We start from the raw sequence: 15,448 nt of genomic DNA on the forward strand, positions 1-15,448 counted from the left end.
CATTCGAGCGAAACTGAGTTTCATCGCGTGGATGCGTAGCTGTAGTTCGTCAAAACGACGCGTCCCACCCATGCGTGGAGTGAAATCAAAAACGACCGGTCGCGTCCCCGCATTGTCTCCCTTTTCTATTTCACTCGTTTACGAGCGAAAGTCGTTTGCGCCAATTTGATTTATCCTCTTTCTCCTCGTTTTTTTTTTTTCATTTATAATTCTATCAAACTTTCACATCACCGATCTTTATTGCCGCTAACGCGCAAGCGCCTATCTAAATCGGGAGCTTTCGGAAAAAGCGCGCACGCGGAACGCAATGCGCGAACGCTAAATCTCTTGATGTCTAAAGGAGAAAAATGTCGAAAGAGAAATAAAGAGAAAGAGAGAAAGAGAGAGAGAGGGAGGGAGAAATGGAGAAAGAGGGTGGGAACAAAATTAAAATAATATATATCGTTTAAACGTATATTAAGCATTAGTTGTACACTCACCATTAGCATTGATTCCCACGGCATCCATCGAATTGGTAGTGGAGGACGTCCTTCGACACGGAAATAATCCGCCGCGTATGCGCTTCGCCCGCTGCCCAAATCAGATACCTTAATCGTGCATCCGCGGCACACGATACAATTCCTGAAAAACATGCCAAAAATCCGTCTCTTAATTTCGGTGAAGCCCCCGTTTCCATTCTGCGTAACGTATTCCCGAAATATTTCCATCTCGTGAATTTTGAACGGGAAAAACAATAGAATTATTTTTTTGATCAAATTAACACTTCTATTCTTTTTATTAACGCTGGCCATGAGATCTCTGCTAACTGTACAACTATGCAATATCCTATTGATTCGTATCGAGTATACGGCTAAATGAATATGTGTTTGTGCGTCCTATTTTTTATATTCTGCACGTGGCAGTTGTATCAAAAACAGAGTAGTTTACCGAAATATCGTACGGTCATAACTAAACAGTAGTTTTCCAGTTTATGATTTTTTTTTTCTCTCGTTACAATTACAAAAAGATTTTAAATTTAATATTTTTTCGTTTAATTTTATACACGTTTATAAAAAAAAAAAAAAAAAAATTGGCCCTTTCATACATATGTATATTAAAATAAAAATGCATTGTAAAAATAATTAAAGAAAAAGAGACGATTCGAACTACTAGAGAACAAAAAAATACTTTTTAAAAATTTACGATGGCTGTAGATGCTCGATGCGTAAAATGATTTCTTAGTTGCAAACTTGTGGAAGCTCGCATTTAAGCAGTTCACGGCGGGTTCGTTGCGAGCATGTCGAAAACGGCGGTCGTTCCAAGTTTCGCGCTGATTTGCGCGTAAACCTCGTCGTTTATCGCCCTCCACAGTAAAGGGGTGATTCGTGGAGAGACGAGGGGATAGTTTAGTAGCTGCCACGACGCTTTTATTTTACGTGCACCGGTGGGTTTCACACCGGTTGTCAACTTGCGCACTCAGTCTGATTTGTCGTCAAGTTTTTCTACTTCTGGCACCGTAAAATCTTGCTCATCTAGGTTTTTTTTTTACCCTCCCGGGCATTTAAATGTAATCACGCTTTTTTTTTCTCACAATTTTGCGAATCGCTTTAAATCGCGCGACTCTATGCATTAGATCGCGTCGATTACACACGTTTAACGCACACGCATCGCTCGCTAAATTTTAGAAAAATATTTTCTTGCGCAATGTACTTTTATTGCAATATATTTAAATTAAAAATTAATTTAAAAATTAAATGATGTTAAATGTCTATGCTGAACGATAAAAAAATGATAACGTTTCAAAAAACACATTCTTTTTTTTCGCCCGCGATATAATTGTACCATTTATCGATTTATCATTTTAAGTTTATTATTCTTTGCTCAGTTTCTGTTCTGCCATTAGCATAAGTAATTCCCAGATACGATATCCGTTTCCTAATAGTAGAACTATTCGCCAGTTGCCGCGTTCGCTGTTAGAATTTAACCCTGAACCCAATTCTATAAATCATGAATAAATTTCGCCCCTTTCGTCTAGCTTCTTGTACCCTCGCTACTGTCGCGACAACGATCGCGCCACGGGGCATGATAATTAAGGTTTACGATTAGAGTTAATAATTCGAACACACGGCCCAAACCCTTCCGACCTGCCATGCCTATCTCATACCCCTGCTTTTAATAGCTCTACGATATTGGTTGTCGTGCCGGCGCTGCCGGTGCTGCCGGGTTTCAAGAGTTTCCAAATCGCGCGCGGAGGGTGGAAAAGCAGTCTAGGGGGTAGGCGGGAACGGCTACGTATATGGAAAGGGAATGAGACGATAAAACAATCGACTGCTGTAATAAAGCAATCCCGTCGTAATGCCCAGAGGCAAACTCGTACGTTTACAAAAAGATGAAACAGAGTATGAATATTTAGTTTTGTTTGCTCGATGCATGAAACGATTTCGTCTAACAATCGCCGCCGAATCAGCGCGGGCAAATTAAAACGTTCTTTCTGGAAACGGAATTAAGATTGCTAAAATTAAATGGATTTCCGAACAAACTCTGCGCTATAAATGCCATGTGAATATACTTAAATCCAATGTATTTCGATTTGTCGAGCAATTTCTTTGCATATAAAATTTCGTAATGATATAGCGCGAATAAAATTATGTACATATTAATTTTAAAATTCTCATATTTAAAAAGAGTTAATATTATATATTTCGCAAGTTTTATCGTTTCGCTGTAGGTAAAAAAAAAAGAATAAAAATAAAAAAAAAAGGATAAAAATTTTATGTTTATTGTAGGAAATTGAAAATAAATTCAGTATATTATTTTATTATCCGCGTTCGCGTTCGTATAAGCTTGCCGAAGTGACAGAGAGGAAATGGACGGGTGCTGCGTGTGTTTCGTTTCATTTTCGAGACTGCGAACCAATATAGCGAACAACAGCTTGCTCGTTAATGAGCGAGCCCTCAAAAGCGACTTATGGGAAACAGTGCACGCTTACCTTGTGGCGAGATCCCGATGCACGAAGTCCATTTCCTCAAGATACTTCATGCCGGATGCTATTTGCGTGGCCATGTAAACCAATGTGCCGAAACTGCAACGTGAAGAACGGGGTGGGTTACGTCGTGAAGTTTACTTGCAGAAACTTCTCGGTACACATAGAGGCGTTTGTAGCGAGTAACGCCACAAACAGCGGACACTCGACCGTATCAACTCAGCCGTAGTCGAATAACATTTTTGACACAAGTAAAATAAGATATTCCGGTTACTTAAACTACTTTACAAAGTAAATCAAGGAGTTCGAATTAACTTGCCGGGCTCTCTTTCTTCGAGACGTATTTTATATTATTTGTACGAAGGCGTATTTTACTTTTCGCAACTAGAAATAACAGAAGTTATTACAACGAGGAGATACTTTGGCGTTTTCATCGTAGTGGACATGTGACGTATAAATAAATAATATTTGCGTAATATTTGATTAGTACGTATTTCGTATATTTAGCTCGTCAGTTTGTAACAAAGGGGATAGAAATATCTCGTCTTTTCTTTTACATGGGTATACAACGAACTTGTTTCCGCGGCATTCCTATTTCCAACGGAATTGAATCTGAAAATCGGACAAACGTAGTTACGCGTTAGTTACGATCTAGCGTTAGCATTTGTTGAGAACGACGGTAGCTAGGTATTACGTTTTTACTATTTACGCTCGCAGAATGCAAACCATTTATATGAAAACGGTTTCGCGTAGCTATTTCTGCGAGAGATACCCTGATAAGGTCACTTCGGCGGCAGCGTACCTTTAAATATTTACGACATAAAACGTCACGGTGCATATAATATCGATATTATTCGACGGCTTTACGTTGGAAAACGCCAGGAAAGCGTTGATTATACTTTAGATTTAATTCTCGCATATAAATCATACGTTAAAGGGAGTGAATTTTCAGTGCATAAAATGTATCTAATATCGCGCTGTGTAGAAGTTTTCCAGGCGACTCAGCGTCGCGATTCTTAAAGCTTCATTTGCGACGTCGGCGAAATGCAATTCGGTTACCGGCGTAGAAAACGGCCGTACTGAAAGCTCGGCTATTCTGTTGGTCCTGGATATTGGATTCGTTCGTGCGACAAACTGACTGCAGTTAAAACAGCGGGACTTCGCGAAAATAAATGAAAATGATTTCGTTTATGAACGAAGGTACATATGTCGGCAATTTAATTAACTGCTTTGGGAAAACTGCTGCCGTAGGTGCGGTGGTAGCTGTTAAGCGCAAGTTGTTGAAATACGATAACGTAATAAAGTTGCGCGCGTACGTCGCGTGATTCGCGCGAATAATCCGCATTAAATCTTTTTTTTTCGAATCTTTCGAAAAAATCCTCTTACTGAAAATCCACTCGCTTCGCGTTATCGGGCTTATCTCGTATCTTGACATAAGTTAAGAGTTATGAAAGAGGGTAAGTCGAACGAAACGACGATTAAAACAACGTAACGATAACGCGCAAATGTTTTCTACCCGCCGTCATTGTGAAATAGTTAATGGTTATATTCGCATTGCGTAGGCACGAACGATTGAATATCCCGTGCATCAATATTTTTTGCGATACCCGATGGGAACAAAGCGCGATCTCCGGCGGCTGCTTCATCTCGCGCGAAAGCTGAAAACGATCGCGCGGGAAAACACGCTTCGCCGACACCTGTCACTAGCACCGATGATCCTCTCCGTCGCTCACCTCTCATTTTCAGCCGATTTCTCGTATTTCGAGTACTTTCCGCGTAGTCCTGGTCATCGCGCGTTTTCACACGCCCTCCGGACTGATTGGAACTGACGTTCTTCGCGGCGACAGAGTAAAAAAAAAAAAAAAAGGAATAAAAATAAATAAATAAAAATTTTACACGATTGCGTCCGACAGAGAGGCCTATTACAGAGTTACCTCAATGTTATCACTGTACATTTATAACGTATATAACAATGCAAAAGATATTTCATACGCGCGCACATGGAAATTACTCTTCGTACATTTGACGTTCACGATATTGTAAAATATTAGCGGCACGACCCCGTCAAAAATATCGTTAAACTAACTTTTTACAACTGTAACATGACGCAACGATATCATCCGTGACATATTTATTATTTTAATTAGCTAATTTGTATTAGTCACTTAATAAGCGTTACGTTTCGATTTCCCCGTCAATTAATTAAGTAGATTTGCTTTATTAGTTTTAATTAATGAATTTATTATCTGTCGATAACATAAAGGTGACGCTACAACGGGCGCGGCAACTTACGCGGAAGTACGATGACGTATCAATCGCGAAATTTGGGCCACGTCGAAATATGGTTCATTGATTTTACGTCAAAATGGTGATGATCACATAATTGCGTATCTATTTCGGATGATATGTTATTTACTTCGAGTGTCGCAATGCCGATTGGCAGTGTGCATTAAAGCGGACATTGATAATGTATCGCTTTTAAAATGATACGACGGCACCGATATTACAAATTATTCCGCGCCGTAGTATCAAATTTGTGTTCATTAAATTATGTTAATTACTCGAATAACGACCGTATTCGGAATACACGCGCATTTTTCGCCATTTGCCTCCGACCATGTGCGAACCGAATTCCCCAACGATCTCTTAAAAACGTAATGACACGTATTTATGAACGACGGTTATAGGCGGTGCCCTCCTATGATAAAATGCGCGTTAACACCCAAAGTGTGATGCAACGATCACCTTTGTACCGTCAATTAAAAAAAAAAAAAACGAAAGAAGAAAAAGAAAAATTAACGCCCAAAATTACTTAAAATATTATAGGCGTGCGCGTAAAATAATATCGTCTCGTTGGTAATCAATTAAATTATTAAATTAAAGTTAGAAAAAATATTATTTATCCTACCTTAGCGTCTTGGCCGTGTGTAAGTTGGAAGTTTCGGCGATGTGACTCTGCAGGTATTGATTCAAATCCCCGTACTCGCCGTTTTCCAATACGATGCACATGGGATCGTCCTCGAGGCTGGCACCGAGTAGCCGCGCGACATTTCGATCGGTGAGTCGTACCAGTCTCTTTGCCTCCTGTTGAAATTCTATCCTGGAAAACACATGGAGCATTCGGAAATAATATCTTTATAGGTGGCCGCGGTACCGTATACGTATACTCGAAGTAACTGTAGATATTCCGTTTCACTATCGGTCGCTTGTTTCTTGAAAGTTTTCACAGAAAAGAAACGGAGAAAAAGCGATGCAAAAGTAAAGATAAAAGAGTTTATATAGGTATATATATATTTTTTTTATAGAATACGTGCTTACGCGCGAACGTAAAAAATTACTTAATTAAAAATGTTGACGTGGGAAATAAAATTTCCTTTTGCATTAAAAAATTTAATCGCCAGACGACGAAATGTAATAGGATTAAAAAAAAAATAGAAAAACCTATTAAATAGATTAGATTGATGGACTTTTTTGGTATGTTACACTCGGTAAAAAGGACGTTGAAAAGAGTAAAGATCGTAGAGAGAACGATTGCGCACTAACATGAGTTGCATCCATTTCGCTCGACAACATAGGTTTCGTGAGGTTTTCGCAGTCAACAAAATGTGTTTTGTAGACAATACCGTCCGTGATCCTGTCTGTGAGGATCATCCTTTCGCTACTGCGACGACAACGCGTCGTCGGATCAGTGAATCCGGGTGCGACGCGCTCCACTGACCGTTCCTATCTCTATCGGCCTATTCCGAGAGAAAATCACAATCGTCCGACAAACAAAACGTTGTTATATAACGGTATCGCGAATGCAATGAAAGGACGTCTTTTATTAACTGCAATACTCATGATTGAACTGCGAGGATCTTCATTCATGCGTTGAATCCAGATTTTTCAGGCATAGTTCTTACTTAAAGAAAAAAAAAGAAAAAAAAAAGAAATCCAGTTCGAGATGAATATTGAATCGGTATCATGCGCGATGCTGCATCCGGGGAAATTGCTCGGTGCAATTTGCAATTTTTATTTGTCGTATTTTATATATTCATTACAGAACGCGCGGAATTAATTATTTTCTTCATACAATATTATCCAATTAAGCATATTGCGTAGCATATCGCTTTGTAATCAGCGGTTACTGATTTTCAAATATTCCATTGAAAAAGCCGGGATGAAGCACGTACATCGCATACGGGCTGATTCGCTAAGTAGGTCGTAATGGTGGATTTAGATGGGGACGGGATTTCGAAAATTGCGAAACATAAATAACATTCAGAGTAAACAAGATTATTGACGAATATTTCATATTGCCGATCGCGTGCTAAATCGCATGCCCCCGCAGAAAGACGGCTTTTAAATGCGGAATAGTATTTTATGTTTTCAATTTTCTAAAGGCGAGATAACTCTCTCTTTCGTTGCTTTATGAAAAATTATATTGACGCGGACATGCGCGTGCGAGCGCGGACGAATTATTCGATTACATGCCAATCATCGATCGCTTAAAGCCCTTCCGCATTATCCGGCCGCATCTACTTAATGCGCGTAGCGTGTCATTACATTCGGAATCACTTTGCGCCGCGTTATTGAATTACGCCGTTAACACGGCCGCTCTATAATCTATTGGAATAATTTTCTATCGCCGATATACGTACGTACGTACGTACGGCTTTCGCTTTTCACTTTTATTTGCCGAAGGTGCGGTTATGCCTCTCGAGAATCCAAGCATCGTATAAAATATATATTTGCTCAGAAGTTAATGCACACTTTGATCCTCTTCATACAACAGAAATGCAAAGTGATTACATTTAATTAATGCGTTGATGCAATATTGACAATAATTGCTGGAATTCAATCGACGCGAAATCTCACATTATTACATAACGTTAATATATTAAATGTGTTGTTATTGATTATCAAAATATTCATCAAACTATAAGAAAAAATTTAGAACGTTGATTATCACTTGCAACAGTTGCTCTGCTTGAAAAAAAAAAAAAAAATAATAATAATAGTCTTCTCCAAAAAAAAAAAAATATACAATATATCCGCATATTGTTTTTATCGATTTTTATATAAATGGAAAAAAAAGCGTGATTCTTACCTAAGAGCGTCAGAAGATCCAGGTTTTAGGGATTTAACAATAACTAGATCGCTGGAAGTATTTCTGAAAACCTCGTCGTATCCGGGAAACCTGTCGACCTCGCAGAGATGAACATCGCCAAAGTATCCGCAGCCGAGATTTTCAACGATGTTGAGTTTTTCCCGCGGAAAATCAAGAACACACTCGGGTGTTTCGTCCTCTTCCTCCGTAAGCATATCTTCCGGGCTGTAGCTAGTTACACTGCTAGAGGCTTTCGCGCTCGTTGGCGGTGGTGTACTTGGTGTCGGCGAGGGTGGCAGTGGCGGTAGAGGACTCTACGATGACAGACACGCGAGCTCAAATCACATTTCCTCAAATTAATGTAGTATAATAATATCGATATGTCATACGAGTATGTCGGAGCAAATAGTTGCGCCGCAAATATTTGCATTTTTATTTATTGAACAAAATTATTTTAAAAATATGAAAGAAGTATAATATCGCGATATGAATAAAGCCGAGTAAACGTTTTTTCCTTTCCATATGAAGGGAAAAATACTTGAATAAATATTTAAATAAATGATAATATTGAGAATCGTAATCACGATATACCTTTTTCAATATAATTTCGTTTCCCGTAAATTAATCAAGTCTGATAATATAATCAAACAGAAATACATATACGCTCATCCTTGTAGAACTACTGTAATCAATAACCACGCCCTTTACATTATCGCTCTATAATCTGTGTATGCCCACGAAAGATGTTTTCTTCGCGGTAGTTATGATTGATAGTTCCCCGTTGTTTCCTCGTTTTTCGGTCATTAATCCTCATAATTCACAGGATGAAGTATTTTGCGTCGTGCATATTGTATAGAGAAAACAGCCCCGGTTGAAAACGAGATTAAGTCGTAGTCGATACATGCCATTAAAATATATTTTACACCCGCGTGCAATTAGTTAATAGAAATATTTCAATACTGAGACGTGAGATTATTAATAATACAGCATTACGAAAAATCTTCTTTTAAAAAAAAAAAAAAAAAAGACTCACATGGGCAACGTTTTTAAAATAATGAACCTTATAATTTAATTTCGTGCGAGCGGCAATGTTACATGTATATTTGACCAGCCTTAGAGCGTAGAAAGTGAAAATTGAAAAGTCAAGCGGTATAATATTCGAATTAACTCGGTGATTTACATAAGCCCCAGTAGCCAGTTTCGCAAGGTTGCCTCCCTTTCGGCGATCGTGACGGAGATCCGACGGTCACGAGACGGCGTTTGACACAGTTTCGCGTACGAAGTAGCCGCGTTAATGCTAGAGGAGGGCTTAATCGGCCGCGGATCGCATGTCTACCGTACATTTTTGCGACTCACCTTACATATCTCCGTACTGGCGTAATACTTTTCCGGCGGGGGCGGTATGGGCGGCGGGTTAGACGGATATTCTTGGACCGCCGGAATTGGCCTGGTAAGATTGATCGTCGAGTTAAGCAGAAGCGGAATAACCGGCTGCACCTCGTTGATCCCTGTCCGAGCGGCGGGGAGCGGAAAAGAATCAAGGAATTCGACAAAGTTAAAAAATATAATCACGGCTGGCCGTCGACGAGAGAAATTGCCGCGCGCAACGCTTTCCCCGTTTTCTCTCGCGTCGAGTTTTCCCAACTTTCGGAAGATCGTTACCATTTTTTAACGAGACTCCGCGCGGTGCCGCGAAACTCCAACGTCATCCGACTGCAGCGAATCAAGTTCTTTCGGAAACTCGGAGGTAACGAGGAAGAGAATGTCTATTTCAATTTGTTACGGTATTACCATTATGTATCGTTTCGCGCGCAAACTACGCCCCCCCCCTCACGATAATTGTGACGTTTGTGGACTCGGAAAATTAGTGCGACCTGTCGATGAATCGCAGCGTGCTGTCGTTCCCGATAGTTAATTAATCAAAGACCTCAGTCTAATTCGATTAAACAAGGTCGCGCGACGCGACAAACAGTCTCTCTGCGGACTGCGGCTCCCGCTGTGTCCAGCAAGCTGTGCCAACTACGAGACGCAACGGAATAGTTTGCCGACTATTCCAACTACGTCGTGCGGCCGCGGCAAAACCAGGCGCAGAGATTCGAAACCTCGGCTTGACCGTCACTCGGGACAACCCGTTAGAATTCCCGCGATAACACGAAACTATCTGTGTCGAGATTGGACAAAGTCAGTGAATACGAAAGTGGGAATATCTTTAGCAAGATTGAACGTAACCGAGCTGCCCGAGCTGTTATTGTAGCTATCGTTCCTTAAAATCAATTAATTTTATTTTGCAATTTAAAATATACGATGCGTTATTGAAAGATAAAACGAAATAATCAGAAATTGTACATATTAATTAAAAATTAATAAACATATTAATAATATTAAAAAAAAAATTAATGAAAGAACGAAAATAACAATTTTCATTAATAACGAAATTGGTGAAGCAGATTTTTTTAAACCGAGCACTGGCTCGACAAAACTTCGCGACAATGATCCCTTTAAGAAAGCAATGGGACTTGCAAGAAAATTAGAATTAAAAATTTCGGAGCACGCGCGTATTTATGGGACACGCTTTACCGTAACGATCGCAATTCCAAGTTAAAAGTGAACCAAACCGGCCGAATTGTAGACGCGGGCGAAGATACTTAAGCGGGTGACTTTTAATATCGGTACCAACCGGTGTAATCCGTGACGGGTTTGTGTAATTGCGGCGTCGTCGTGCTGTACGTGGCCGGTTGATACTGCGCCGGAAGCGGGGGGCAAATTGGTCCCTTGTCCTCGCCCTCCTCCGGTACGGAGACCTGCGGTCAAATATCGAGCGTTATCATTAATGCACCTGACATTTATGCACACACCGATCGTGTATATCGTGCGGTAAAAGCGATATACCGTCGATTATTCTCTCCTAATTTTCACCTCTCCCTCGCGGGCTTCCTCGCTCTTATTCTCCTCAGAATATTCATAGCCGGCGAAACGAGGAGACCCGTCGCGGGCCCCCAAAGGGGGTTGTTTGGCTCGCGCATCTGATTATTGTATGCCGAAGCGACGAATATCCACCCGTTAGCCTACTGACTTGTATCGCGTAATTTTGTTTTACGACGCTCGGTGCACGCTATCATAGACGGACTGTAAAGGGCGGCGCAGGTTCATTTTTGTTACCGATAAAAAGAATAATATCGAAACGACTCCCTTGCCGTTCGCCAAGTTCCATAAACTTGCCCCTCTTCGTCTCGAAACAATTTGAATTTAAATATTACAAAATATATATTTCCTTTCCCTTCAATTCGTGTTAATTTAAAAAATATTGTTCATACATTTTCTCTACAAATAAAGAGATATCGCTCGTTGCAATAAATTAAACTTATCTCCGGAAGACAGTATTATGTAATGTAAAAAAAAAAAAAAAAAAAAAAGCTAATTCGCAGATAACAAAATCTCTTTCCAGTATCGCTGAATATATTGATATCGTCGGGTATTCGCGTAAGAGATTTGGTTTTCACGATCGTAAAAAAAAAAAAAGAAAAAAGATTAACGGGAGATCGAAGGTAAAACTGCACCTTGATAGTCTAGCAAAAATCGTGACATCGGTATTAAAACGACGAGACATTCTCGACGATCTGTCGTAAGCTGCATTTGCGTTTCTCCATTAACGGGATTCGTCATGGCAGTGCTTTCATCTAAAATGCGACGGTAAAACCGCGCGAGTGCCCACCCGTAAAGCTCTTATCTCGCGTCACTTCCTCCCGACACCTTTATCTCGGTTCGCAAACTGTGTGAAAATGCACGAGGGTCTGGACGATCGACCCCGACATGCCACCTCAGGAAATTAGCAGTTTTATTATAACAAACAATCTACGGGTGGTTGCGCCGCGGCTCCTCGTCACTTTTCTTCGCACGATAAGACAACTCGCGAGGGATCGTAGGTACACGAACCGGCGCCGCATGTACGGCGGGCGTTTGTGTGAGTTGCGATATAATATCCATTGATTTTTGCGTTGCTCCAGGCAGTAGGCGCCGAGGCTGACTCGCGAGGACGTAGGGGGTGGGTGTTAATTTCCGTTTAGGGAGCGTTAGAGGGTGCCAGGCCGGTGAGATGCTGCGGCGCGGCCGTTAAGATAAGATAACCACTTAACCATCGGGATTCTACGCGAATCTCACTATACTCACGGCCTCTTTTGCAATGTCCCGCCGACGTATACACGTACACCCGCACACGTACGTTGTTACGTTCCCGCTGCCTCTATCTTTCCTGATCGCTCACATTTCTAACACGAAGGGCTCTCGCTTCCCACGAATGGCCTTAACCGTCTAACATCTCTTTCTCCATTAGGGCTATCTGAAGTCCCGTCGCGACTTCCCATACTCTTATGGCCGGGCATTCAAAGCGATGTCGACAACTCGTTTCGTTGATCGGATGCCGAAACGTTCGCGACATTACGACGGTGGTTTGAAAGTATTATTGTTGTTCGAGAGATAGTAATCCAGTTTATGGAACGGCCTTGCTTATCGTCGAACAAATAGCCCGCAAATCGAGCGGAACAACGCGATTTCGCAGTAAAGAGTAATATAAAATCAGTTTAAATGTAAAATCGTAGTCATTAATGAGACAATTGACTCGAATCGATGGTTAGCTATGAGATATATCATTTGAATACGCCGCTGAAAACTGTTGCACGACTCTTGACATTAACTGAGATAATGAAAAGGTTATTTTTGAACTGCTGGTCTAGCGTGAGATCATGTTTGCGCGTCACACGTGACCAATAAGGGAGAAGAAAAGCGCGATTATTAATAATTTATTAATATACAAAGTTATGAAAGCCATCATTAACAAGCTGAAGGTATCTGGAACAGCTTGAAATAACTCATTTATTTATAACATTAGAAAATAACGTTCCAAAAATAAAAACTTGGGCGTCGGATAATTTGTTTGTTAATTTTTATTATATTTTCTAATTTAAATCGGAAAATTAATTTTATAAACGTCACGGCTATAATATTTTTAAAAACATGCTACGCATATAGCGGCGTGATAAAAATTTCTTTATTTTCCACGGTCGCACAACGATTTATTAATGAGTATAATTACAAAAAAAAAAAAATTTTTTTAATAAAAACGAAATAAAAAATAAAGAAAAGAAAAATGCGGAAAGACAGTTGAGCTTTCGCGAACCTTGTGATCTTCGCGGAATCTTCTAATACATTGTCGGCACAATCACGAGACGCGAACTAATGCGGCGTCTTTACCTTTCACAATGTAGTTTATCAATCGTACAAAAGGACCCCCACGGATTCATATATATCGCGATGCCCTTCGCAAATCCGGACACGTTCGAATTCGCTATAGGACGTTGGTTTTATCAAGGTATTGCAGTCGCCCCGACATTGTCAAGGAGGAGGGTTTCATATCTTTTCTTTTATAAGTTTCGTATTCCGGACGAAATATCACCCGGCGAAATAAATTACCGGCGTTGCAGCGAGAGCTTACGTGCGCACGTTCCGCGGGATTTATCGAAATGGCGTATTTGTTTAGAGATATTGCGTGTTTGGCCGCATACTAATCGCATATCGAGTTTAACCGCGATTACGAGATCGCCAAACGATAGTATCGAATAATCTCTTAACGAGGCGGCTAAATTAAAGGTGCGTTTGAATTGAGTGGATTATCGTTAATTTATGTGCACCAATTCCCTCTTTCCCGTCAATTTCCCTCTTTTACACGCGTGGGGCAGAGCGTTGAAATCTGATTTCGAGAGAAGAAAAGCAGCACTTGCTTTTATTTTATCGCGCACGTGATCCGCGCAATACGCGCTTAAAACACGAAATTTTATTATGCAAAAAGAGATGCGCGCGTAACAAAATGCTGGAAACTGAAATTTTCTGACGCGCGTAATGCATTTTATGTATTTATATTTATACGCAGCGGTACTCGCTATTTGCTCTTTGTTTTTCTTTCTTCTTTTTATTTTTTCTATCTTTTTTTTTCTCTCTTTTTTTTTTTTTTACATCCGTTTGCGCCCCGTGCTAATCTGAGAAAAATGTTAAACTTGTTAATGCAGCCGACGGAAATACAAACAATGTTGCGAAAGAAGCTTGCTAGGCGTAGAGACGGAAACGAGAATCGAAATCATGAAACGGGTTACCCGACAAATTCCGTGAAGTGCTAACGAAAAGATTCCGAGCACAAAACGATCCTCCATTAATTAGCACCGGAGTGCTTTTTGCCATTTTCATTACCATGAGTACATCTTCGCCTCTTTTCCGCAAAGGCTGCGTGACCCATCCGGCTGTTTGCACATTTCCCAACTTTGTCCAAAAGTGTCTCCCGTGCATTTTACCTGTTTCACGTTTTTTATTAATTTTTCACGGGACTGACCTGCTTTTAATTAACGCATTCTCATCTCCTTTCTATTTTGGCATATTTCGTTGTTATAAAACCCAACCCATGCCTCTTGCGGATACTGTTATAATTATTATATCCAAAGAGTTTTAACATTTTCAACTTGCAGCTATGCTTTTTAAACTTTCAAACAAATTCATGACAGTTTTAAAGTGTCTAGACAAAAGTGCCGTTTCTTGTCCCGAACTTTTGTTTAAACGTCATCAGTCTTCCAACAATTTAACATATAATTTTTCAAAGTAAAACCGGTGACGGCGCGTACACATATGCACGCTCAATTCGCGGTTAGGATTACAGTCGACGAAAATCAGCGAGTTTGTTGATTTAAATTAAAATAATCTGTTTTTACGCGGTTCTCTCTCTCTCTTTCTCTCTTCGCCTCGTGTTAAACCCGGTAATCGCATTACCACTTACTTTTTTAGTTCTTTCTCTAGCCTTGCACGCTGTGTTCTTTTCGCACGGGCGCAGATATACGCGGGCGCGTGCTCGCAAAGTCGCGTTACACCGCGAGCGAGTCGCGTCTCACCCGATAATAATAAATTCTACGAGTTGAATAAAATCACGCGTATAACTGTTGTTTGTTCGATATATTTTACGCATAACGCATATGATTTACGCACATGCCCTTAAGGCAGCGTCATAAACGGGTTATTTATTGCAGCGCACTGATGTGCGGATAATTTGAATGTAATTTGATTTGCTAATTGCTAAAGAATAGGCTGATACGTAACACGTGGATGGACGTTTTGCGTAAATTAAATAATCCCCCGCAAATGAAATCTGGAGCAAGAATTTGCTGCATCGTAAATTCCTGGATAAGAGGGAAGGGGAGGGGGGGAAGGGAAGTAAAGCACAACACTTTACGGGGCTTTAAGCGATATACTATCCCACGGAGTTTCCTTCCAACGGTTTAAAGCAGACCGATTGAGCTAACGTGTCAAAAAAGAGCGAGTCCACGGTCTATATACTCGTTTCAAATGGGATCAGACCGATCGAT

General features: G+C 40.4%; 2 protein-coding genes across 3 annotated transcripts in view; one reads left to right on the forward strand and one right to left on the reverse strand.

The window, feature by feature from the left end:
* The window catches only part of LOC139106065 (uncharacterized), a 206,116-nt gene that overhangs the window by 115,005 nt on the left and 75,663 nt on the right, over window positions 1-15,448 (forward strand). The gene's annotated exons all lie outside the window — the stretch shown is intronic.
* Ddr (discoidin domain-containing receptor 2) overlaps window positions 1-15,448 on the reverse strand; it is a 235,906-nt gene that overhangs the window by 5,298 nt on the left and 215,160 nt on the right. For both annotated transcript variants that reach the window (XM_070662541.1, XM_070662542.1), the window contains 6 exons: window positions 10,729-10,852; window positions 9,408-9,559; window positions 8,052-8,365; window positions 5,871-6,062; window positions 2,969-3,061; window positions 480-621 (listed from right to left, as the gene is read on the reverse strand). In XM_070662541.1, the coding sequence (XP_070518642.1) occupies window positions 480-621; window positions 2,969-3,061; window positions 5,871-6,062; window positions 8,052-8,365; window positions 9,408-9,559; window positions 10,729-10,852 (1,017 nt within the window). The remainder of the gene's footprint in view (window positions 1-479; window positions 622-2,968; window positions 3,062-5,870; window positions 6,063-8,051; window positions 8,366-9,407; window positions 9,560-10,728; window positions 10,853-15,448) is intronic.

Source organism: Cardiocondyla obscurior, linkage group LG10 (genome assembly GCF_019399895.1).
Source record: "Cardiocondyla obscurior isolate alpha-2009 linkage group LG10, Cobs3.1, whole genome shotgun sequence".
In the NCBI taxonomy this organism is placed as follows: domain Eukaryota; kingdom Metazoa; phylum Arthropoda; class Insecta; order Hymenoptera; family Formicidae; genus Cardiocondyla; species Cardiocondyla obscurior.